The sequence below is a fragment of the Eriocheir sinensis genome, unplaced genomic scaffold, assembly GCF_024679095.1.
Source record: "Eriocheir sinensis breed Jianghai 21 unplaced genomic scaffold, ASM2467909v1 Scaffold196, whole genome shotgun sequence".
Lineage (NCBI taxonomy): Eukaryota > Metazoa > Arthropoda > Malacostraca > Decapoda > Varunidae > Eriocheir > Eriocheir sinensis.
This window is the reverse complement of record NW_026111361.1, coordinates 58149-82481: the sequence shown is the minus strand read 5'-3', so window position 1 is coordinate 82481 and position 24333 is coordinate 58149. Positions and strand designations below refer to the sequence as shown.

General features: G+C 41.0%; 1 protein-coding gene across 1 annotated transcript; it reads left to right on the top strand.

Moving 5' to 3' along the window:
• Positions 1–491: 491 nt before the first annotated feature.
• Positions 492–15097, top strand: LOC126990752 (uncharacterized). Its single transcript, XM_050849413.1, has 5 exons — positions 492–2839; positions 4786–4952; positions 5066–5210; positions 7927–8115; positions 14328–15097. Exons 1-5 carry the CDS (start codon positions 531–533, stop codon positions 14353–14355), a joined length of 2838 nt encoding a protein of 945 aa, XP_050705370.1. The 5' UTR covers positions 492–530; the 3' UTR covers positions 14356–15097.
• Positions 15098–24333: the final 9236 nt, after the last annotated feature.

Below are 24333 nucleotides of genomic sequence, written 5' to 3'. Positions count from 1 at the left end.
CAACGTGCACCCCTTGTATGTTGGTAAATGTGATAAATGAGACAACGTGCACCCCTTGTATGTTGGTAAATGTGATAAATGAGACAACGTGCACCCCTTGTATGTTGGTAAATGTGATAAATGAGACAACGTGCACCCCTTGTATGTCGATAAATGTGATAAATGAGACAACCTGCACCCCTTGTATGTCGGTAAACGTGATAATGTATGTCGGTAAATATGATGAGATAACCTGCACCCCTTGTATGTCGGTAAATGTGATAAATGAGACAACCTGCACCTCTTGTATGTCGGTAAATGTGATGAGATAACCTGCACCCCTTGTATGACAAGCAGTCGACAATAGACACGATACCGTGCCGAAATTCATCCACCCCTGTGTATATGTAAATAAAGCGGACAGACTAAAACAAGGGGACGAGACTTGACACCACACCGGCAATGTGCCCTCCTGAGTGACTGATGACGCCATGTACGTCCTTACAGGTAACCAAGCGTCCTGGACACCAACTAGCAGCCACCGACAGAAGATGGCGGCCTTCACGCAAAATGTATGCTTGCGTTTTAAATTATTGCGTGTCCTGGAGACGGCCGGCCAGAAGGTACTGACGTTCACCCTCCTGTGCGGGACACCAGGCAAGAACCCAACCGAAACCCTCGTCGAGTACCTCGCCAGGCTTCCTGACACCTCGACGGCCAAATACAAAAACATAAAGGAAAAAGGAAAGTACTTCGATAAGACTCAGAAGGATATGATCAGTAATGATACTTCATGTAGCAACTTTGATATTTCCCTGCTCTCTAAAGCGATCACAGTGGCATGCGAAGGATGGGATGATAAAGATAACCTCGCTACGCTGGTCAAAAAGATAAAGGACACAAGGAATGTAGTGGTGCATGAAACACAGGCAACAATGACTGAACAAATATTCCAGATAAAAAGTTATGAGATCCAACAGGTCTTCTTAGAGACCCTTGATGCCACGGAGGCGAAGTACCCAAGTCTCAAGACACAAGTCGAGTGTGCCAAAAAGAAGACAGAAGTGAAACAGCTGATCCATGCTATCAGGGGTGAGGTCCTCAGTGAGGCTGAAATACTGAACAGATCCTTGAACGATCTACTGCCACATTTCCGGAATGAGGCTGACGAGGAACTCAGAAGAGGGCTTGACAATCAAACGCTCCTGAACCCGCTTTACTTTCTCAGTGGCCATAAACAGGGCCCAGTGGATGTACAATCTATTTTTTCAGAAATTATCATTCAAGAAGAAAAGAGAAACATCCATTTCGCGAAGGTACTCACTCTCGCCCAGAATGCATCGCCACACCTCATACTACTGGAGGGAGATGCAGGCAGTGGAAAAACAACTTTCGTCACATACACTCTTTCCGAGTACTTGAAGAAGGAGAGTGATCGCCGCATGGAGGGCCTCAACCAGTACCATCTACTCTTATGGGTCGTGTGCAGGGAGGAGACTAGCGACACTTTTAAGACTCTGCTGGAGAACCTCATGCCGGTCGCCTACTACAGGTATGGCAACCTACTGATGCCTTTACTGAAACACAGCAGAGTCCTCATCCTCATCGATGGACTCGACGAAATGAACGAGAAATCGCGCCCTCTCCTGGATGACATCCTGAACCAAGCTAGAGACTTCCCTGACTTAACTTTACTTTCAACATCCCGCCCGGAAGCTATACAAAGAATGAAAAGCAAGTCCAAAAACTTTAAGCTTTCCCATCTCAAGCTAGAGGGGGTGTCCGTTGATATGAGGACGGAGATGGCGTTAGGGCACTACCGCTGGCTGTGTGGCGCGGGGTCTAGAGACGAGGACGGCATCAGGAAGGTCATGAAGCAGATGGGATGGAGGCAAATTTTCAAGCTGCCCCTCAATATCCTCTTCCTCGTTACTTTCATCCATTACAACCCTCGTAAACTAGAAAGCACCATAACTCAGACCGAGCTTTACCAAGACATCCTAAATTGGTGTGTGGAGAAACTGAGGGCGAAGCTGTTGGGCCGTCATCCACACCTCACAGAAGACCTCCTGCAGATTAATACTGGAAAATTTTTGAAGCAGTGTTATGAAATTGCAATAAAAGGCCTTATTCAGGACAAAATATATCTCGATGATGAAGATCGAAGTAACCTGGAAGAGTTCAGTAGTAAAAATAAACTTCCAATAGAAGACATCTTGCCAGCCTTTTACTCCATGCGGCGGCAAGAGGAACGCGGGATGACGAAAACACACTACTTCGCTCCACACAAAGGACTACAAGACTTCTTCGCGGCCTGCCACATTCATGGATGCATTAACAACTACGACCCAGGAGACATCCGAAAAGAGCTACACAAAATGGCAGGACAAAACCTACAGCTTGGCCCTCTCAGGAACATGTTAACTCATCTATTGGGGCTCCTCAGCCGTCGCAGTCCCAGTGTCAAGGCGGTGGAGGAAACCGTGGACCTATTACAAGAATCTGGGATGAATACGACTGATGACTGGCTGTCTATGTTGGCGGACACGGAGCCCGCTCTCGACATCATGCTAAGGGTGGCAGACCATATAGACAGTAACCGTGATGATGATGATGATTTTGATAAATATGCTGATAATAATATAAGAGTAAGTGAGGGCACAATGCACATCGCCACTCTCCTTCTGCCTCACATCCGTCGAAGGGAAGTCACCATAGACTTGAGGAGGGACCAAAGTGGGATGAAGGACTTGTTTGCAGCTCTTCATCACCATAAATTAATCCGTCTAAACTTGCATCACCACTTCAGACACCCTCGTCCAGACGCTTCCTCGGCTCCCCTGCTGCAACAAGTCCCCGGGTAAGACACGTCCACTCACCTCCACTGTTGCACTGCGGACAACACTCACTGTGCTCCAGCCTACCCCAAAACTGTCTATCCATCTATCTGTCAATCCCCTTTCTTACCTACCTATCAATCACTCCATCTACTAATATATAAACAGAATAGGCCTGCACTTACCTAATTTCCCCATTAATCATCCTGAAATTGATACAAGTACACAATAACACAAAAATTATCCTATGAGGTGGATTGACAGATAGGATTTACATCATCACGATTATCATTTGTTTTCTTCTTGGTTCTTATCATATTACATCATTACCAACACCAGGGGGGCTTCGTGGTGCAGTGGTTAGCACACTCGGCTCACAATCGAGAGAGCCCTGGTTCGATTCCCGGGAGGAGTGGAAAAAATTTGGCGGCTTTTCCGATTCCCTACGCCCGTCCACTCAGCAGTGAATGGGTACCAGGTATTAAACGGGGGTTGTGTCCCGTCTCCTGGGGTCTGTTCCCTTCTCCTATAATTCCTTCCCCTTCTGTCTCTCTCCGGCATTTGACCATAGATGTTGAGCCGACTAAACGAAACTTTCCAACTTTTTACCAACACCAGAACTAGCTAATATATTCTTTCATTAGTTTTGTTTATATATTTTTTAAGTGATATCAGTTTTATTATCGTTATTACAGACTACGTAATGTTGCTATTATTATTGTTCTAATTATTATTATGCAAAATGACCGTAACATATATAGGATTATTATTAATATTATCATTATTATTATTATTATTATTATTATTATTATTATTATTATTACTGTTACTATCATATATTATTATTATTATTATTATTATTATTATTATTATTATTATTATTATTATTATTATTATTATTATTATTATTATTATTATTATTATTATTATTATTATTATTATTATTATTATTATTATTATCAATATTAATATTATCAACATTGCTAGTATTATTAGTATTAGTATTAGTATTAGTGTTGTTGTTGTTGTTGTTGTTGTTGTTGTAATTAGTTATTACTATTATTATTATTATTATTATTATTATTATTATTAAAATATTTTTTTTATTATTATTGTTATTATTATTATTATTATTATTATTATTATTATTATTATTATTATTATTATTGTTATTATTATTATTGTTATTATTATTATTTTTTTATTATTATTATTATTGTTATTATTATTATTATTATTATTATTATTATTATTATTATTATTGTTATTATTATTATTATTATTATTATTATTATTATTATTATTATTATTATTATTATTATCATTATTAATATCATTATCATTAAAGTCAAGAAGACAAGCTGAATGTTTTATCACCGGGATGAACCATTGCCTCGGAGCAGTCGGTCAGAAGCGGAGAACTGCGCCGACGCTTTGGTTCTATTTCGGTGCTGAATAACATTATTATTATTATTATTTTTATGTTATTATCATTAGTATTTTATCATTATTATTATTATTATTATTATTATTATTATTATTATTATTATTATTATTATTATTACTATTATTATTACTATTACTATTATTATTACTATTATTGTTAGTATTATTATAGCATATTATTATTATTATTATTATTATTATTATTATTATTATTATTATTATTATTATTATTATTATTATTATTATTATTATTATTATTATTATTATTATTACTATTATTGTTAGTATTATTATAGCCTATTATTATTAGCTTTATTATTATTATTATTATTATTATTATTATTATTATTATTATTATTATTATTATTATTATTATCATTATTATCATCATCATTATTTTCCTCAATATTGTGTGTGTGTGTGTGTGTGTGTGTGTGTGTGTGTGTGTGTGTGTGTGTTCATTCTCTGTGGTGTTTGTGCTTGCAACGCACACGGCCGTGACCACAGTGGTGCACCGTTACAGACGTGACCTGAGGGGGTTTACGGGCCAGCTGGACGCCGACCACTTGACGCTACTCCCTCGAGGCCTGAAGGTGCTGAACTTGTCAGTGGCGGGAGGCAGCCACGCACGGACCCTGCTGCCGGCCCTGGGACACATCCGCGGGACATGCCCTCACCTAGCCGGCCTGAGTGAGTGTACCGGCTTTTGTGTGACGCAGCTGTTGACGTGTAGCTCATCTGACGTGTGTGTGTGTGTGTGTGTGTGTGTGTGTGTGTGTGGTGACGGCAGTACATTCTTCCAGACCTCCACGTCCCGGTATCTCAAGTGACCGTTATCTGCTTCTCACAACTCCCTGATGGCCCTGGTGTATGGCTGTATCTGTCTGGTGCGGTGAGGGTGCAGGCAGCCGTGGCCGTGGCCGCAACCCTTTGTCCCGGGCAGAGAGGGTGAGTATGGGTGACAAGACGCTCATTAAAAAAAAAAAAAAGAACTCCTTACGAACAAATTAATAGAGGGGAACAACATTTGGCTAATGATAGGGGAGGCGGTGGTAATATGGACCACTTATTTCTACTTCAGGCAAAAACACCGATTTTAAAGGGAAAAATTGCATCAACAGCCGTCATAAGTATTGGCAATTCTTATCCTCTTTACACATTCAGAGTTATAGTGAGAAAAACTAAATCATTGAAATGCTACAGCTTTTTAGTCAAGAAGATCCAAAAAAGTAGGTCATGGAAAGCGGGGTGGTAACATGGAACACGTGTGGTGCTAATATGAAACAATTTAGAAAATAACAAAACAATATAATCCTTTTAGTGAATGCATAAATAAAACTTTTACAGTGAAAATGAAAGTTTAAGACAACTCTTCTTGCCTTTGGTCCAACGACGCAGATACTCGGTGCATGTCTTGCATACTATGTGTGGTGCCAAAGCTTTATCCTGGTCACCAAGTTTCATACCAAAATAAGCATGGTAAGCACGCTTTATGAAACTTGTTACTGGATTCCTGTTAGGAACAACGGTGTATTCGCCGCAGATGTAGCAGAATACATCGGGCTCATTTTTGCAAGATCTTCTCGCCGAATCTATTTCATTCACTTCCAAAAGAAAAATACCACTTAGTCAAAAATTGGCGCATGTAAACTCTTCAGAATTCGTGTATTTGAATATATAAGAAAGATTTTTGTCTCATATAAAAGAAAATACCCGGACGTGTAAAAAAAAAAAAAAACGTAAAAAAGCATCATGTGGCGATAGATAAAACTACGTTGACCTGATTGAGCAAAACTAATGTGATTTTTGGATTCAGCACATCTAAATTGTCCTAAATCAGCTAAAAAACTTAGACGAAAATTTGTTGTTGGCCAGTGTAATAATGATAATAATAATAATGTTAGTAGTAATCATAATAAACACAATAAACATAGTGACAATAATAACAATAATAATAATAATAATAATAATAATAATAATAATAATAATAATAATAATAATAATAATAATAATAATAATAATAATATAACTTGGCTACGTGCTTTGTTTCATCTCATAACTTTCCCCCCCTCCCTCTGCTATCTGCATGCCTTGTGCAAGAGTTACCCAGCACTCTCATGCTTTCCACCCTTCTGCTGGTAAACTTTGGGGAATCCTTCCGCTGTCTCTATGCCTTCATGCCTGTGACTTCAACTCTTTCATGAGGGGAACATCAAGACACCTCTCATTCTGAAATTGACCTCTTTAGCCTCTCATTTTTGTTCCTTTTGAGGGAGCAGCAATCCACGGGCCTCACTGGCTCTGTTTTTTTTTTTTTTACCTCACTCTACTTCCTCTGCTTTAAAAAATAATAATACAGATAAGAATCACAGATATTGACAAAAAAATAACACTAATAACGATAATGGATAATAATAATAATACTGATTATGATATAAGTAATAATAAGTAATAATAATAATAATAATAATAATAATAATAATAATAATAATAATAATAATAATAATAATAATAATAATAATAATAATAATGATAAAGAGTATGATTGAAGAAGAGGAAGAAGAAAAAGAAGAAAAAAAAGGAGAGAAAAAGGAGAGGAAGAAGAAGAAGCGGAAGAATTCTAACACCAACACTATCATTGTTTATAGTGATGCTGCCACTACTGATAATAATGAATATAATGATAATAATAATAATAATAATAATAATAATAATAATAATAATAATAATAATAATAATAATAATAGTAAGAAGTAAAATAACAATAATGCCAACAATGATAACAGCAACAATAACATAATAATAGCAAGAACAACAACAATAACAAAAATAACAATAACAACAAGATTAAGAACATGCAGAAGTTATCACAATGGTCATTACAGATATGATGATGATCATGATGGTAATAAAATAATAATAATAATAATAATAATAATAATAATAATAATAATAATAATAATAATAATAATAATTATAAATCATAATAATAATAATTATAAATCATAATAATAATAATAATAATAATAATAATAATAATAATTATAAATCATCATAATAATAATAGTAATAATAATACAAATAATAATAATAATAATAATAATAATAATAATAATAATAATAATATGTGGATAGATACATAGATATATTACAATAATGAGCAAACCGTTGATACGTTGATGAAATATATAACTAACATATTTATAATGGTAGATATAAGTAAATTTCTGTGTCGAAAACATGTCCGCCTGTGGCCGTGAGTGTGATGATTGTAACTACGTATATCACAGAATAAAACAAAGTAAAATAAATATAAAACGACCCATGCATATAAGCAAACGTATTTAAGAACGGAGACAGAAAAACAGTAGGCTAAACTCATTAGAAACATGATATTGAATATAAAAACGTAACTCCTGTAAGAGTCCTTGATGGATTACAGGGACGAGAGTATTTTGCGCGGCACTCACTAATGTTTTTAAATAATCCGGTAACCATTTCCCTCGATAATAACGTTTACAATGGCTGTTTGAGAGAGCACCGCCGGGACGCAGCGTCACTATACAGTGTAAAGAAACTACCACTATACTCCTACTATGCTACACTAAACAGGTCACGACGGACGGCTGCCGCAAACGGTGACGCTTGTCTTCCTCGCCAACAGGTATAGGGGTATCAGGTTCCCCGGCGCCACGCTGAGGGCCGACGGCTGGGAAGCAGTACTGCGAGGCATGAAGGACCGCGGCGTGAGGGTGGGGGTGGGTGTTTATGTACCAGACTGCACCATCACCAACGACGAGAAGGGCCTGCTGAACACCCTCGCTGAGTCCCTGCTGGGGTGTGGCTTTTACAGGTGTGTGTGTGTGTGTGTGTGTGTGTGTGTGTGTCACTTTGCTATTTCCATTTTCCTTCTTTTTTTCCGAACACGTTTTTTATTTTTTTATGAGCATTTCCCCCTCCTAAATATCCCCTTCCTTATTTTTCTTTCCTTCTCTCTTGTTTCTTGTCTTTCCTTTGCCTGTATATTTTTTTACCTATTCTGATACTCTATTGTTGTTGTTGTTGTTGTTGTTGTTCCTTTCTTCTTTTTCCTTTTCTTTATTTGTCTTTCTTTATCTCCCTCTTCTTTTCGTTCTCCTTCTTCATCATCATCCTCATTCTTTTTTTTTTCATAAATATTTTTCTCTCCCTTTACAATATTTTCTTTCTCTACTATTTCTTCTTTATATTATTATCATTACTATTACTACTACTAGGTTTACTATGATTTCTTATGATTTATCTTTATTTACTTCTCATTTTTGGGCATTTTTTTTACTTTTCTCGTTGTTTTTCTTCGTCTTCCGCTTCCTCTTTTTCCTCTTCTTTTCTTTTTCTAGGTTCTCTTAATCTTCTTCTTATATTCGTACGTTCTCTTCATCTTCTTTTTCTTCTTTTATGTCTGCTTCTCCTCCTCTTTTATTTTATGTTCTTCATCTTTTTTCTCATGTATTTTTCTTTTCTCTTTCTCATTTTCTACTAATTCTTTACTTCTCATAAATTTCCCTCCTCTTCTTTTTTTTTTGTTTCTTCTTTTTCTTCTGTCTTCTTTACTTCTTATATATTTTTCTTCTTTTCCTTACTTTTTCTTACTTTAACAACATATTTATTTTCCTCCTCTTATAAACATTATTATTAATATTTTATTCTATTATTATTATTATTATTATTATTATTATTATTATTATTATTATTATTATTATTATTATCTGCACATCTAGTATCTGAACTGTCATTTCCCGGGTACGAAAGCTTCCAAAAAAATCGAATGCACAAGAAAGGAGGAGGAGTAATTTGCTACGTAAAAAGTACGCTCCCTGCCATAAAAATAGACAAACAGGACGCAGAGAATTACGACTCCGTCTATGTGGAAATAACCGCGAATAATAAGAAACTAACACTTGCGACCGTATACAGGCCTCCAGAACAACAGGCAGCCGATGACACAGCCCTGTACGAAGAGCTTCACTCTTTAACACAAAGTAAAGAAGTAATAATAATTGGGACTTTAATTGCCCTAACATTGACTGGGGACAATTGACTGGAGATCAAGAGGGTAACAGGCTTATAGAAATGGTGGAGGATTCGTTCCTCACTCAAGTTGTAACTCAACCAACAAGAGAAAACAATCTGCTGGATCTGGTATTAGTAAGCGACCCCGACCTCATTCGCGACTGTGAAGTTGGTGAAAAAATTAACGGTTGCGATCACCACTTAATCCGTTTCAATGTCAACATAAGTCACAAACTCGTAGACAATCCGTCAGTGATACCAGACTACAAAAAAGCAAATTTCAACCTTGCCCGTGAGCTGCTTCCCTCTGCGACCTGGGACCAACTTCACCTAACCGACAATACAATCGACAACGTGTGGAACAACTTCAAAGATAAGCTTTTGGGAGTAGAAAAGGCTACAGTGCCTACGAAACCCAGGCGAGTAAATGGTGCCGTAGATCCACCGTGGATGACCAGAGAAATAAAAAGGGCGGTAAACTTTAAAAAAAGGAATTATAACCTAATGAAAGAGAATGACACGGCCGAAGCCCGTACTCAGTACCACAACAGCCTCAGAGCTTGTCGCACCCTTATTCGGAGTAGTAAACGCAACTACGAAAAACAAATAGCACGTGACATCAAGACAAACTCAAAAAAATTCTTCACATACATCAGATCGAAAAAGAAAGTAAAATCCAATATTGGTCCCCTGACAGACGAGACTGGAGCTGCAACTCAGGACAGTAAACAGATGGCCAGAATCCTCAACAGTAACTTCGCATCCGTATTCACAGTCGAGGAAATCGAAACCATGCCCGAGAGCCCTGACCCGCCGAGGGGAATCACGCCCCTGAAAATTGACTCAATATGCGACCAAGAAGTGAAAGAGTATTTGGATAAACTCGACACGAACAAGTCAACAGGACCTGACGGTTTGTCCCCGCGGTTATTAAAAGAGCTTAAACAACAAATACTTCAGCCACTCACTAATAATAATAATAATAATAAAGGAGACAAAAGCGTTGCATTAAACTACAGGCCCATAAGTTTGACATCAGTGGCAGGAAAAATACTCGAAAAGATTATTAGAGACAAACTTGTTAAGTTTCTAGAAGACAATAATGTAGTCTCCGACACCCAGCATGGCTTCAGAAACAAGCGCTCCTGCCTAACGAATTTATTAGACTTCTTCGAAGGTATATATAAGAACTGGGATGCCCACATCCCCAGTGATGTTATATACCTGGACTTTCAGAAAGCCTTCGACAAGGTACCGCACGAGCGACTCCTTAAGAAACTGCACTCGGCGGGCATTGGAGCCAATCTGATCGCGTGGATAAGAGATTGGCTCACCGACAGAAAACAACGAGTACTACTCAACGGACAGCCTTCCGATTGGCTTCCAGTCACTAGTGGAGTGCCTCAAGGGTCAGTGCTGGGACCCATTCTCTTCATCATATATATCAACGACCTCGAATCAGGACTGAAATCCACAATATCGAAATTTGCTGATGACACCAAGGTGGGGGGAAAGGCCCTCACAAAGACCGACTGCGAAATCATTCAGAAAGACCTCAATCACATTATCGAATGGTCGGAAAAATGGCAAATGTCCTTTAATGTTGACAAATGCAAAGTCATGCACATTGGGTCCAGAAATAGTAACCACACATACATCATGAATGGGAGACTTCTGCAAGCGATGCAGGAGGAAAAGGATCTTGGAGTCACTATCAGCAGTGACCTGAAACACGCGAATCACTGTAAAAAAGCATACAACAAGGCCAACACTATGCTCGGGTTCATAGCGAGGAACTTCGAGTGTAAAACGCCAGACGTGATGCTATCCTTGTATAATTCCATGGTAAGACCGCACCTCGAGTATGCAGTACAGTTCTGGTCTCCTAATTACAGAAAGGACATTGATTTACTGGAAAGGATTCAACGACGCGCCACAAAGATGATTCCAACCTTAAGGGCTCAACCGTACGAGGAACGACTCAAGCGACTCAATCTCTTTACATTGGAGAAAAGACGCCTACGAGGGGATATGATTCAAGTCTTCAAGTATCTGAAAAAATTCAATAACGTCGATTACTCCAAATAATGGTTTACCCATTCATTCTAGTCGATGTAACACAGACATCGGAAGGAGTTTCTTTTCAAACCGAGTCATCCGTCACTGGAACAATCTTCCTTCAGAAGTAGTAAATGCGAATACTATCAACTTCTTCAAATATAGAATCGACCGTCACTTCGCTGCGTCGGGAGTAAACTGAATATTGAGGAGCTTTCATCTGCTCCTCAATATCGAGGTGCTTTCATCTGCTCCTCAATGTCGAGGTGCTTTCATCTGCTCCCCAGGCCCCAAGTGGCTGTCGAGCAGATTAAATCACCAAAGCGGGCAACCTCGTAATGAGCCAATAGGCTTTCTGTTGCCTGCATTTCCATGTTTCCATGTTTCCATGTTTCACTTCCATACTAGCAACATCTTCTACTACTACTACTACTACTACTACTACAACGTTTTTTTCTCTACGGCCGCCATCCGTTAGAGTTGCGTTGTGAGTGGCTGTTTTCTCATATTCTTTCACCAAGCAATTCACCGGCCCCAGCCTCGCCAACGACTGTGGCTCACAACCTGTAATAATGATGATAATAATAATAATTACAATATGTAACAAAAAAATAATAATTACATTATGTTATAATAATAATTACAAAAAAAAGTGATAATAACAACAACAATACTACTAATATAATATAATATAATAATAATAATAATAATAATAATAATAATAATAATAATAATAATAATAACAACAATAATAATAATTATAGCAATAATATTATTAATAAAATTGATAGTTATTTTTATAATAATAATAATAATAATAATAATAATAATAATAACAATAATAATAATAACAATAATAATAATAATAATAATAATAATAATAATAATAATAATGATAATAATACAGTCGGCGCGGGAAAAAATGTCCGCACCTGCCGACGAAATACATTTTTCCGACACAACATTATGCTCTTGTTTATTTATGCACCAGCGGTCACAAAATCTAGCCAATAATGACCACCTGGCATCTCCATGCTTTCAATTTTCAGTGTAACAGACTAGCGAGGGCCACTGGTCAAGTAACCGCTGGGCAGGCTGTGTGGGAGCAGACCACAGAGTTATATACCTTGAGCGCGCGCTCCCGTGTTGTGGGGTTGGCGGCGAGTGAGGCAAGCAACCCTGGCGCGGCAGCCATCTTGGGGAGCCCACTTTCCCTCACTCTGTGGTGGTGGTTTTGATGGTGGTGGTGGTGATGGTGATGGTGGTAATGATGGTGGTGGTGGTGGTGGTGGTGATGATGGTGGTGGTGTTAGTGGTGGTGGTGATGATGGTGGTGGTGTTGGTGGTGGTGGTGGTGGAGGTGATGATGATGATGGTGGTGGTGGTGGTGGTGGTGGTGGTGGTGGTGGTGATGATGATGATGGTGGTGGTGGTGGTGGTGGTGGTGGTGGTGGTGATGATGATGATGGTGGTGGTGGTGGTGATGATGATGGCGGTGGTGGTGATGATGGTGGTGATGGTGGTGGTGATGATGGTGGTGGTGGTGGTGGTGGTACGTGATAGTGGTGGTGGTGGTGGTGGTCTTAGAGAGAGAGAGAGAGAGAGAGAGAGAGAGAGAGAGAGAGTATAAACCTGTTATGTCATATGTCACGTCAGTCCGTCTCTCTCTCTCTCAACCAACTCCTCCACCCACCACCACCAGCACCACCACCACCACTATAGCACCACCACCACCACTATAGCACCACCATCATCACCACCACCACCACCACCACCATCACCACCTACCACTTACTTCTACTTTGAAGTTGCCGGCTGGAGCACAGAGTTGGCTGAACTGGGCTCCCAAAGATGGCGGCCGAGGTACTTCCGGTTGCCGCACCCGAGTGTCTGGCTCGCGCGCTCTAGGTATATAACTCTGTGGAGCAGACACATCCCCCCGTGTTCGGGCGAGGTGCTTCCTGCTTCCGGTCCCGTTTCCTCAAACATTGCTCGCATCTTCTCGTGATATCACTCACCCTTCGCTACAGAATGGGGCCTGCCAAGCTGAAAATGGGGGAAAAAAATATCATACTTGCTTTACTTCGCGAAGGCCACAGCAACAAAGAAGTAGCAAGTAGGAAAGGAAGATCCGAGAATTGTGTTCGTAATGTCATTTAAGCATCCAGTGTCTTCGGAGGTGTTACTTCGAAGAGAAAGAAAGGGTCGGGAAGGAAACACAAGACAGGCCAGAGAACTGACATGTTGCTCCTACGTGAAGTGCTGAAGGAACTTTTCATCACTGCCAAGGAATTGAAAGATACGCATAGAGATGTGTTGGGTGATGTGGCAGTAACAACCCCGAAGACACTGGCTGCTTCCATGACATAACGAACACGCTTCTCGGATCTTCCTGTCCTTGCTACTTCTCTGTTGCTGTAGCCTTCGCGAAGTAAAGCCAGTATGACACTTTTTTCCTCTATTTTCAGCTTGGCAGGCCCCATTCTGTAGCGAAGGGTGACTGATATCACGAGAAGAGGCGAGCGAAGTTTGAGGAAACGGGACCGGAAGCAGGAAGCACCTCGCCCGAACACTGGGGGATGTGTCTGCTCCCACACAGCCTGCCCAGCGGTTGCTTGACCAGTGGCCCTCGCTAATTTGTTACATTGAATGCCAGGTGGTCATTATTGTCCATATCATTAGAGTTTTGTGACCCCTGTACCTTAATATACAAGAGCGTAATGTTGTGTCGGAAAAAAAGTATGTCGTCGGCAGGTGCGGAATTTTTTTTCCGCGCCGACTGTAATAATAATAATATAAATCACAATGATAATAAGAACATTATGATTACAATTGAAATGCTAATTCACAAAAAAAGTCATAAAAATAGCGATAATAAAAAATATCAGTACCTCTCACATTTGAAAGCTGTCAGTCAGCATTCTTTGCTGAGATTGTCGCTGCCTTCCCTTACAGGTGGACCGAGGAAGACCTGTGGTACTAGTTCTAGCTTTGCATCGGGTTCGCGCCGGGCGGGTAGCCGCCCCAGAGAATCCCAGACGGCCTCCCACCCAGCAGGACGTTGTGAGATAGCTCACCCGCAGTGCCCCTGAGTTAGCCTTCTGAAGCTTTTCCTTTTCTAATAGCATCCAGGTGAGATGATTCAGGCAATTGTTCAACTGCCAACCCTACACTGCACCCAGCAGATCCTTGGCACAAACTTTAGTACACTGTATACTTAACACTGCAGGTAGTCCTCACATCACGATGGGGTTCGGGACCGGACGTAAGTCAAACAGGTTGCGAGTCGAAAATTTACATTAAATAAAAAAAAATATAAAAAAATTCCAGACGTGGATAGACCGGCATTCTCGTGTCTCCTTCCCTTCCCCCTAATCCCGCCGCTATCCTCACACGCTCCCCTCACCCAGTCCTTCAGCCACGCAACGCTGTGGAACGTTATGCAATGGTCCCATCAAGTTATGCCGATATGGAGTGTTGCCCAACCTCCCACCAGGCCGCTGCACCGGAGGTTGTGTTGGCGGGGAACAGTGTGGACCCGGGTATGCGCCATACTGACGGCGAGTAAAGTGACAGTTCAGTGGCTTCACCTCTGTCCCTAGGATTGGCGGGCCATGCCGCCGCCACACTTCCTACCTCCATGAGCCCAGCCCACCCAGCCTACCCCTGCCTGCCCCAGCCTGATTGTGCCAATGTGTGAACATTTTTTATTTTTTGCCATCAGCCCTGACTCAGCTCTCTCTCTCTCTCTCTCTCTCTCTCTCTCTCTCTCTCTCTCTCTCTCTCTATATATATATATATATATATATATATATATATATATATATATATATATATATATCTATATATATATAATATTATATATATATATATATATATATATATATATATATATATATATATATATATATATATATATATATATATATATATATATATATATATATATATATATATAGGCCATATTGATTTATTTTTTTCAGTTTGTAGGTTTGTTTATTTTGTTGGTTTTATTTTTATTATCATCATTCATACAGTCATTCATTCAACACATATACACAGCTTTACATATGAAGAAAAAAATAAGTAAATACATCTGAGAGAACCTAACCAAAGCTACCTAAGCAGGGGTGGGCGGGGACACACCGGCACACAGCGTTCATACACACGGGGCTGTGTGGCCCAGCAGTGTGTGAAGAGAGTGGCCGGTAAAGGGGAGGGGGATGGGGGTGGGGGCAGGAAGCGCGGGAACTCTGAATAAATAACCCGCTGCTCTACCCACAGCGGGATGTTTGAACTGTCACCTCGTTACCTAACCAAGTTTTACTAATACTGTTGTCTTGGCCGTAAATGCGAGCGATCGTAAGTCCCATCCATCGTAACTCGAGGAATACCTGTGTGAGTTTGGTGTTCTTTAAATGCATGTGGCTCATTTACGTTGTGCAGGGCAGTGTCTGAGCTGTGTATCTTGTGTAGTGTGCCGGAATATATCATTATGGAATGTTGACTGGCTCACAAGGCTGTCAACAATATTATGTAACAGTATTGTGTAGTGTGTCGGGATATATGATAATGGATTGTTGACTGATTTACAAAGCTGTTATAACAATATTATGTAACAATACTGTGTAGTGTGAATGTCTGGTCAGGGCAGTTAAGGTAGTACTCTGCTACTTGTAACATGTAACCCAGTACAACCAACCGCATGGTCGGGTAGTCGGCGACTGAACCGGCAACCCATTGGTTTTGTTTTGGACCAGTGAGGAGGATGTGCTGGACCCCCAGGTGGATTAAAAACAAGACCATTCTAAGGGCAGATGAACTCATGTTTATCAGAGTCAATGGCCATCCAGTCTCAGCTATGGGTGAAATAACGGATGGCAAACCTCATAGCCCCCTGCTGCCTTGTAGGGTTTGCCTGTCTCGTTCAGCCAAAGGCTAGGGACACCACTTAAAATAGGTGCTTGGGTCTGCAAGGGCATGCACCCGGAAAATCTTGTGCCAATAACTAAAAATGGCTCGATTTACAAGCCACAAACCGTCCAACCGCTAATGAAGAATGAAAACGGACGTTAAACGAAATGATGATGAATATTGTGTAGTGTGCCGGGATATATCATAATGGAATGTTGACTGGCTCACAAGGCTGTCATAACAATATTATGTAACCTTATTGTGTAGTGTGCCGGTATATATAATTATGGCATGTTGACTGATTTACAAGGCTGTCATAACAATATTGGTGATCTTCTTGCTCTCTCAACTGACTCCTGGTCATCCTCTCTTAGCCGCTTCGGTAAAACTTTCTCAGTTGCGATAGACATATCGAAAGCTTTCGATAGAGTCTGGCACAACTCTTTGCTTTCTAAACTGCCCTCTTTCGGATTCTATCCTTCTCTCTGTTCCTTTATCTCCAGTTTCCTTTCCGGCCGTTCTCTCTCTGCAGTGTTAGACGGTCACTGTTCTTCCCCTAAACCTATCAACAGTGGTGTTCCACAGGGCTCTGTCCAATCACCCACTCTCTTCCTGTTATTCATCAATGATCTTTTTTTCATAAAAAAAACCTGCCCTATCCACTCATACGCCGACGACTTTACTTTGCATTATTCAACTTCTTTCAGCAGAAGACCCTCTCAACAGGAATTACATGACTCAAGACGTGAGGCTGCAGAACGCTTAACCTCTGACCTTGCTATTATTTCCGATTACGGCAGAAGGAACCTTGTGTCCTTCAACACCTCAAAAACTCAATTTCTCCACCTATCAACTCGACAGTCTTCCAAGTACCTATCCCCTATTCTTCGACAAACATTCTCGGTCTATCCTTACTCAAAATCTTAACAGAAAACTTCACACCTCTCTCACTAAATCAGCTTCCTCGAGGTTTGGCATTTTGTATCGTCCCCGCCAGTTCTTCTCCCCCGCACAGATGCTTTCCATATACAGGGGCCTTGTCCGCCCTCGTATGGAGTATGCATCTCGCGTGTGGGGGGGCACCACACACACAGCTCTCTTGGACAGAGTAGAGTCTAAGGCTCTTCGTCCCATCAGCTCTCCTCCTCTTACTGATAGTCTTCTACCTCTTAAATTCCGCCGCCATGTTGCATCTCTTTCTGTCTTCTATCGATATTTTCCTGCTGACCGCTCTTCTGACCTTGCTAACTGCATGCCTCCCCCCTCCCGCGGCCTTGCTGCACACGACTTTCTAACTCAAGCTCATCCATATTACAGTCCAAATCCGTCACGCAAGAGTTAACAAGCATCTTCACTCTTTCATTCCTCACGCTGGTAAACTCTGGAACAATCTTCCTTCATCGGTATTTCCTCCTGCCTACGACTTGAACTTTTTCAAGAGGAGAGTATCAGGACACCTCTCCTCCCGGAATTGACCTCTTTTTCGGCCACTCCTCTGAACGCTTTTCAATAGGAGCAGTGAGTAGCGAGCTTTTTTTCATTATTGTTTCCTTTTATTTGCTCTTGAGCTGTTTCCTTTGCTGTAAAAAACAAAACAAAAAAAAAACACCAATATTGTGTAGTTTGCCAAGATATATCATTATGGATTGTTGACTGGCTCACAAGGCTGTCATAACAATATTGCTGGTGGCTGAGGGGGCAGCGGTGTGGCAGCGGCCAGCAAGCTGTAAAATGTTCAGGACGTGCTTCTGGCAAGTCCTTGTCTGGTGCTCCTGAACAGACCTTTAGAGCTTCACTTATCAAAAATGCTGCTTAGAGGCCAGACATTCTCGGCGTGTGTGTGGTTTGGGAAAGGGTGCCGGGGCCCTGATTGTGATCACTGCCACTCCGACCCTGTCATACTAACAGCAGCAGCAACACTAACACTGATGTAAGCCTTTTCCATGTATTCTTGCAACTGATTAAAACGTCCTGCAATGAACAGAAGGTTTCCGTGATCCCCCCGCAAGACCTAGCGTGGTTACAACCTGCAGCGACACATTCCCACTAAACGCCGCCCGGCGGGAGAACCCGGGGCTTGGATTCACTAACGCAGAGCAGCCACTAAGTTCTTAGTGCCATCCAACATGCCAGAATTACAATTTATTTTTATTTTGGTATTCTCCACCGCTTCTAAAGCCCGCCATATTTAGATTTGTATCTCTTAGCACTGCTCCACACTTTTGACAGTGGTGTGCTGCCGGCCTTCCTCCTTCAGCCAATGGCAGCGTCTAGTATACACACAGGTCCTCTGAACAAGGTTAGAGTCCCACCGAAACACGCTGATTTCTCAAACCATCATCGAGTGTCTGAAGCTTACCCACATGCTGCCCAGACCTTCAATCAAACCTGACTTCAGCGACTTCGGTCAAATGGAGCACCGGGGGGCAGCATGGGCCAGGCGAGTCACACATCACGGCAGCCACTATAAGTGAAATTAGTCTGCGCCACTAACAGGCTGTCAAAGAGGCCCCTCAAGACAGCCTGACGGCGATACAGGCAGAACAATATATATATATATATATATATATATATATATATATATATATATATATATATATATATATATATATTTTTTTTTTTTACATTGCAGCCTATTGCGCCGGTAGGCTTCTTCCCGGTGGATCCTGATGGTCGGTCCAAGGCTTCTTTCCGGTAGGTCCTGATGGTCGGCCCAGCCCGTTCTGGCGCAGGCGAGTGTTTATAGTGGCGCCATCTTGCATTGGCTCATGCTGCCCTCCCAGAGCTCATCTTTGATCCTAGAATCTAGAGTCCGGGTTGATAGGTGGTCTTCTGGACAGCATGTGGGTAGTTTTAAGCCACTCGGCGGCGGCTGAAAAATCCCAGCTTGGTGGCACCGGGCGGGGATTGAACTCGCGTCCTCCTGAACACGAGGCCGTTACTTTGACGACTCAGCCACCGCCGATCGTGAAGTGCTATTCCGATCAGATCGGAAGATCGGACGTTCGGACTGATGATCGGAGGTGCCCAGCTCTGATATATATATGTATATATATATATATATATATATATATATATATATATATATATATATATATATATATATATATATATATATATATATATATATATATATATATATATATATATATATATATATATATATATATATATATATATATATATATATATATATATATATATATATATATATATATATATATATATATATATATATATATATATATATATATATATATATATATATATATATATATATATATATATATATATATATATATATATCAGAGCTGGGCACCTCCGATCATCAGTCCGAACGTCCGATCTTCCGATCTGATCGGAATAGCACTTCACGATCGGAATGCAAAGATTGGATCATCGTTGTTAAAGGCAATCGGACTGTGGAGATCGGAACTTCACAAACTAACATCCGATCACCGATCACAGAAAAAGAAAGTGGTCAACGTTGTCATGGCAACAAGAGACTGCATAATTCTTACAATAACTTTTATACATGTTGCTAAATAGTTGCTTCAATAAACGTCTTTATTTATAAAATTAAGCGATAATTATTGATCGTTAATTTATTCCTTCCCTCGACCCCCCCCCCACCCGTCTGGCTCCCCCCCGCAACAAAAGGAGGAGGAGGAAGGAGGTCTCGCGAGACAGCGGAACATGCTGCCCAGACCAATGTCTATATATTGACAATGGCCCAGACCACAGCACCAAACTAACGCCCCATACCCCTCCCATCCAAGAACTTATCTAACCTCTTCTTGAATGTATCTATCGTGTTGGCGCTCACCACATGACTTCTACTTCTGTTCCACTCATCCACCACTGTTGGTAAACCAATTCTTGCCTATGTCTTTGTTGAACCTGAACTTATCCAAGTTAAACCCATTGCTACGTGTCCTACCCGGTGTGGTGTCATCTGCCATTCACGTATCCTAAGACATCCCATTTAATCTACGCATGCGCGGGATTTGTTTACAAACAAAGGGTGGATGAATTGCGACACGGTACCGTGTCTTTGTCGACTGCCTATCTCGGTATGTTCCACCCGAGTTTGTTTTTTTATCTTTTTAAAAGTAAATGTTGACGTATGTTTTGAATTTGAAAATTGCTTAAAATATGAAAGTTTCTTCTTGCACCCTTTGTATGTCAGTAAATGAGGTAAATGAGGTATGTTGGTAAATGTGATAAATGAGATAACCTGCTCCCCTTGTATGTCGGTATATGTGATAAATGAGATAACCTGCACCCCTTGTATGTCGGTATATGTGATAAATGAGATAACCTGCTCCCCTTGTATGTCGGTATATGTGATAAATGAGATAACCTGCTCCCCTTGTATGTCGGTATATGTGATAAATGAGATAACCTACACCCCTTGTATGTCGGTATATGTGATAAATGAGATAACCTGCACCCCTTGTATGTCGGTAAATGTGATAAATGAGATAACCTGCACCACTTCTATGTCGGTATATGTGATAAATGAGATAACCTATACCCCTTGTATGTCGGTAAATGTGATAAATGAGATAACCTACACCCCTTGTATGTCGGTAAATGTGATAAATGAGATAACCTGCACCCCTTGTATGTCGGTAAATGTGATAAATGAGATAACCTATGCCCCTCGCATCTCGGTAAATGTGATTAATGAGATACCCTACACCCATTGAATGTCGGTAAATGTGATTAATGAGATACCCTACACCCATTGAATGTCGGTAAATGTGATAAATGAGGTACCCTACACCCCTTGTATGTCGGTAAATGTGATAAATGAGGTACCCTACACCTCTTGTATGTCGGTAAATGTGATAAATGAGGTAACTTTTTTTTTGTTTACATCTCAGCCTATAGCGCCGGTAGGCTTTCTTCAGGGGCCTGGTGGTCTGCCCAAGCCCGTCATGGCGCAGGCAATTTTTATAGTGGCGCAAGTTATGCTTGGGTCATGCTGCCCCCTGGAACTCATTTTTTATTCGCTTGTACGGTTTCTTCTAGAATCCAGGATGATAGGTGGTCTTCTGGACAGCCTGTGAGTAGTCTTAAGCCACTCGGCGGTGACTAAAAAATCCCAGGTGGTAGCGTGGGGATACGAATCGACATTGTCCATGGCGTGATGAATGCTGGCCCCGCACGCTAATCACTCAGCCACCGCCTATCCTTGTATGTCAGTTAAAAATGAGATACCCTAAACCCCTTGTATGTCGGTAAATGTGATAAATGAGGTAACTTGCAACCTTGTATGTCAGTAAATGTGATAAATGAGATAACCTGCACTTCTTGTATGTCGGTAAATGTGATAAATGAGATAACCTACACCCCTTGTATGTCGGTAAATGTGATAAATGAGATAACCTACACCCCTTGTATGTCGGTAAATGTGATAAATGAGATAACCTACACCCCTTGTATGTCGGTAAATGTGATAAATGAGATAACCTACACCCCTTGTATGTCGGTAAATGTGATAAATGAGATAACCTACACCCCTTGTATGTCGTTAAATGTGATAAATGAGATAACCTACACCCCTTGTATGTCGGTAAATGTGATAAATGAGATAACCTACACCCCTTGTATGTCAGTAAATGTGATAAATGAGATAACCTACACCCCTTGTATGTCGGTAAATGTGATAAATGAGATAACCTACACCCCTTGTATGTCGGTAAATGTGATAAATGAGATAACCTACACTCTCTTCTGATTGATGGTCATGTTTCTCAGATTCTCTCCATTTAATGGTAGGCTATCTGAATTATGGGGTCCATGTCATTTTTGAATTTGACCATTTTACCATAAAAGCTGCCATGCTGTCTTGCCGCCATCTTGCCTGGACAAACTACGATATCAACACTGTGTTTGTAAACATCGGGTTCCACGCATGCGCAGATCAGGATGGGATGTCTTAGGATACGTGGATGGCAGATGACACAACTCCGGCTCACCTATAATCAAAACCTTATTGCTTATGTTCTTGTAACTAATTTGTTTATGGACCAATATCTTTTATTCAGAAAGCTATTGAAACAGGAAGGATAGGAGATTAATTTTTTTTTTTTTACAGCTAAGGAGACAGCTCAAAGGCGAAAAAAAAAAAAAAAAAAAAAAAAAGGCCCGCTACTCACTGCTCCCGAACAGAGGTTAATGGAGTGTCCAAAATCAGAGGTTAATTTCGGGAGGAGAGGTGTCCTGATACCCTCCTCTTGAAAGAGTTCAAGTCGTAGGCAGGAGGAAATACAGATGAAGGAAGATTGTTCCAGAGTTTACCAGCGTGAGGGATGAAAGAGTGAAGATGCTGGTTAACTCTTGCATAAGGGGTTTGGACAGTATAGGGATGAGCATGAGTAGAAAGTCGAGTGCAGCGGGGCCGCGAGAGGGGGGGAGGCATGCAGTTAGCAAGTTCAGAAGAGCAGTCAGCGTGGAAATATCGATAGAAGATAGAAAGAGAGGCAACATTGCGGCGGAATTTAAGAGGTAGAAGACTATCAGTATGAGGAGGAGAGCTGATGAGACGAAGAGCCTTAGCCTCCACTCTGTCCAGAAGAGCTGTGTGAGTGGAGCCCCCCCACACATGAGATGCATGCTCCATACGAGGGCGGACAAGGCCCCTGTATATGGACAGCAACTGTGCAGGGGAGAAGAACTGGCGGAGACGGTACAGGACGCCCAGCCTCGAGGAAGATGAGATATGAAGTTTCCAGTTGAGATTTTGAGTTAAGGATAGACCGAGGATGTTTAGTGTTGAGGAAGGTGATAGCTGGGTGTTGTCAAAGAATAGGGGATAGTTGTTTGGAAGATTGTGTCGAGTGGATAGGTGGAGAAACTGTGTTTTTGAGGCGTTGAAGGACACCAGGTTCTTCTTGCCCCAATCGGAAATAATAGTAAGGTCTGAGGCTAAGCGTTCTGCAGCCTCCAGCCTTGAGTCGTTAAGTTCCTGAAGGGTGGGTCTTCTATTAAAAGAAGATGAATAATGCAGAGTGGAATCATCGGCGTAGGAATGGATAGGACAGTTCGTTTTGGAAAGAAGATCATCAATGAACAACAGAAAAAGAGTGGGAGATAGGACAGAACCCTGTGGGACACCACTGTTAATAGATTTAGGGGAAGAACAGTGACCGTCTACCACGGCAGAAATAGAACGGTCAGAAAGGAAACTGGAGATAAAGGTACAGAGAAAAGGATAGAAACCGTAGGAGGTAATTTAGAAAGCAATGATTTGTGCCAGACCCTATGAAAAGCTTTTGATATGTCCAGCGCAATAGCAAAAGTTTCACCGAAACGGCTAAGAGAGGATGACCAAGAGTCAGTTAAGAAGGCTAGGAGATCACCAGTAGAACGCCCCTTGCGGAACCCATACTGGCGATCAGATAGAAGGTCAGAAGTGGAAAGGTGCTTTTGAATCTTCCGGTTAAGGATTGATTCAAAAGCTTTAGATAGACAAGAAAGTAAAGCTGTAGGGCGGTTGTTTGAGGGATTGGAGCGGTCACCCTTCTTAGGCACAGGCTGTCTGAAGGCATACTTCCAGCAAGAAGGAAAGGGAGATGTTGACAGGCAGAGGCGAAAGAGTTTGACCAGGCAGGGGGACAGCACGGAGGCACAGTTTTAAGGACAATAGGAGGCACTCCATCAGGTCCATAAGCCTTCTGAGGATTGAGGCCAGAGAGGGCATAGAAAACATCATTTTGAAGAATCTTTATAATAGGCATAAAGGAGTCAGAGGGAGGATGAGTAGGAGGAATATGCCCAGAATCGTCCAGAGTGGAGTTTTAGAAAAGTTTGAGAAGAGTTCAGCCTTAGAGATAGATGAGACGGCAGTGTTGCCGTCAGGACTGAGGAGTGGAGAGAAAGATGAAGAAGTGAAGTTGGAGGAGATGTTTTGGCTAGATGCCAGAAGTCACAGGAAGAGTTAGAAAGCAAGGTTTGACATTTTCTATTAATGAAAGAATTTTTGGTTAGTCGGAGAATAGATTTGGCACGATTTCGGGCAGAAATGTAAGTTCATAAT

Coding starts and splice junctions, on each gene's coding strand:
- LOC126990752 (XM_050849413.1), top strand. CDS start 531: ATGGCGGCCTTCACGCAAAATGTATGCTTGCGTTTTAAATTATTGCGT. Junction 2,840..4,785: donor CTGCTGCAACAAGTCCCCGG/GTAAGACACGTC, acceptor GCACCGTTACAG/ACGTGACCTGAGGGGGTTTA. Junction 4,953..5,065: donor CCCTCACCTAGCCGGCCTGA/GTGAGTGTACCG, acceptor ACATTCTTCCAG/ACCTCCACGTCCCGGTATCT.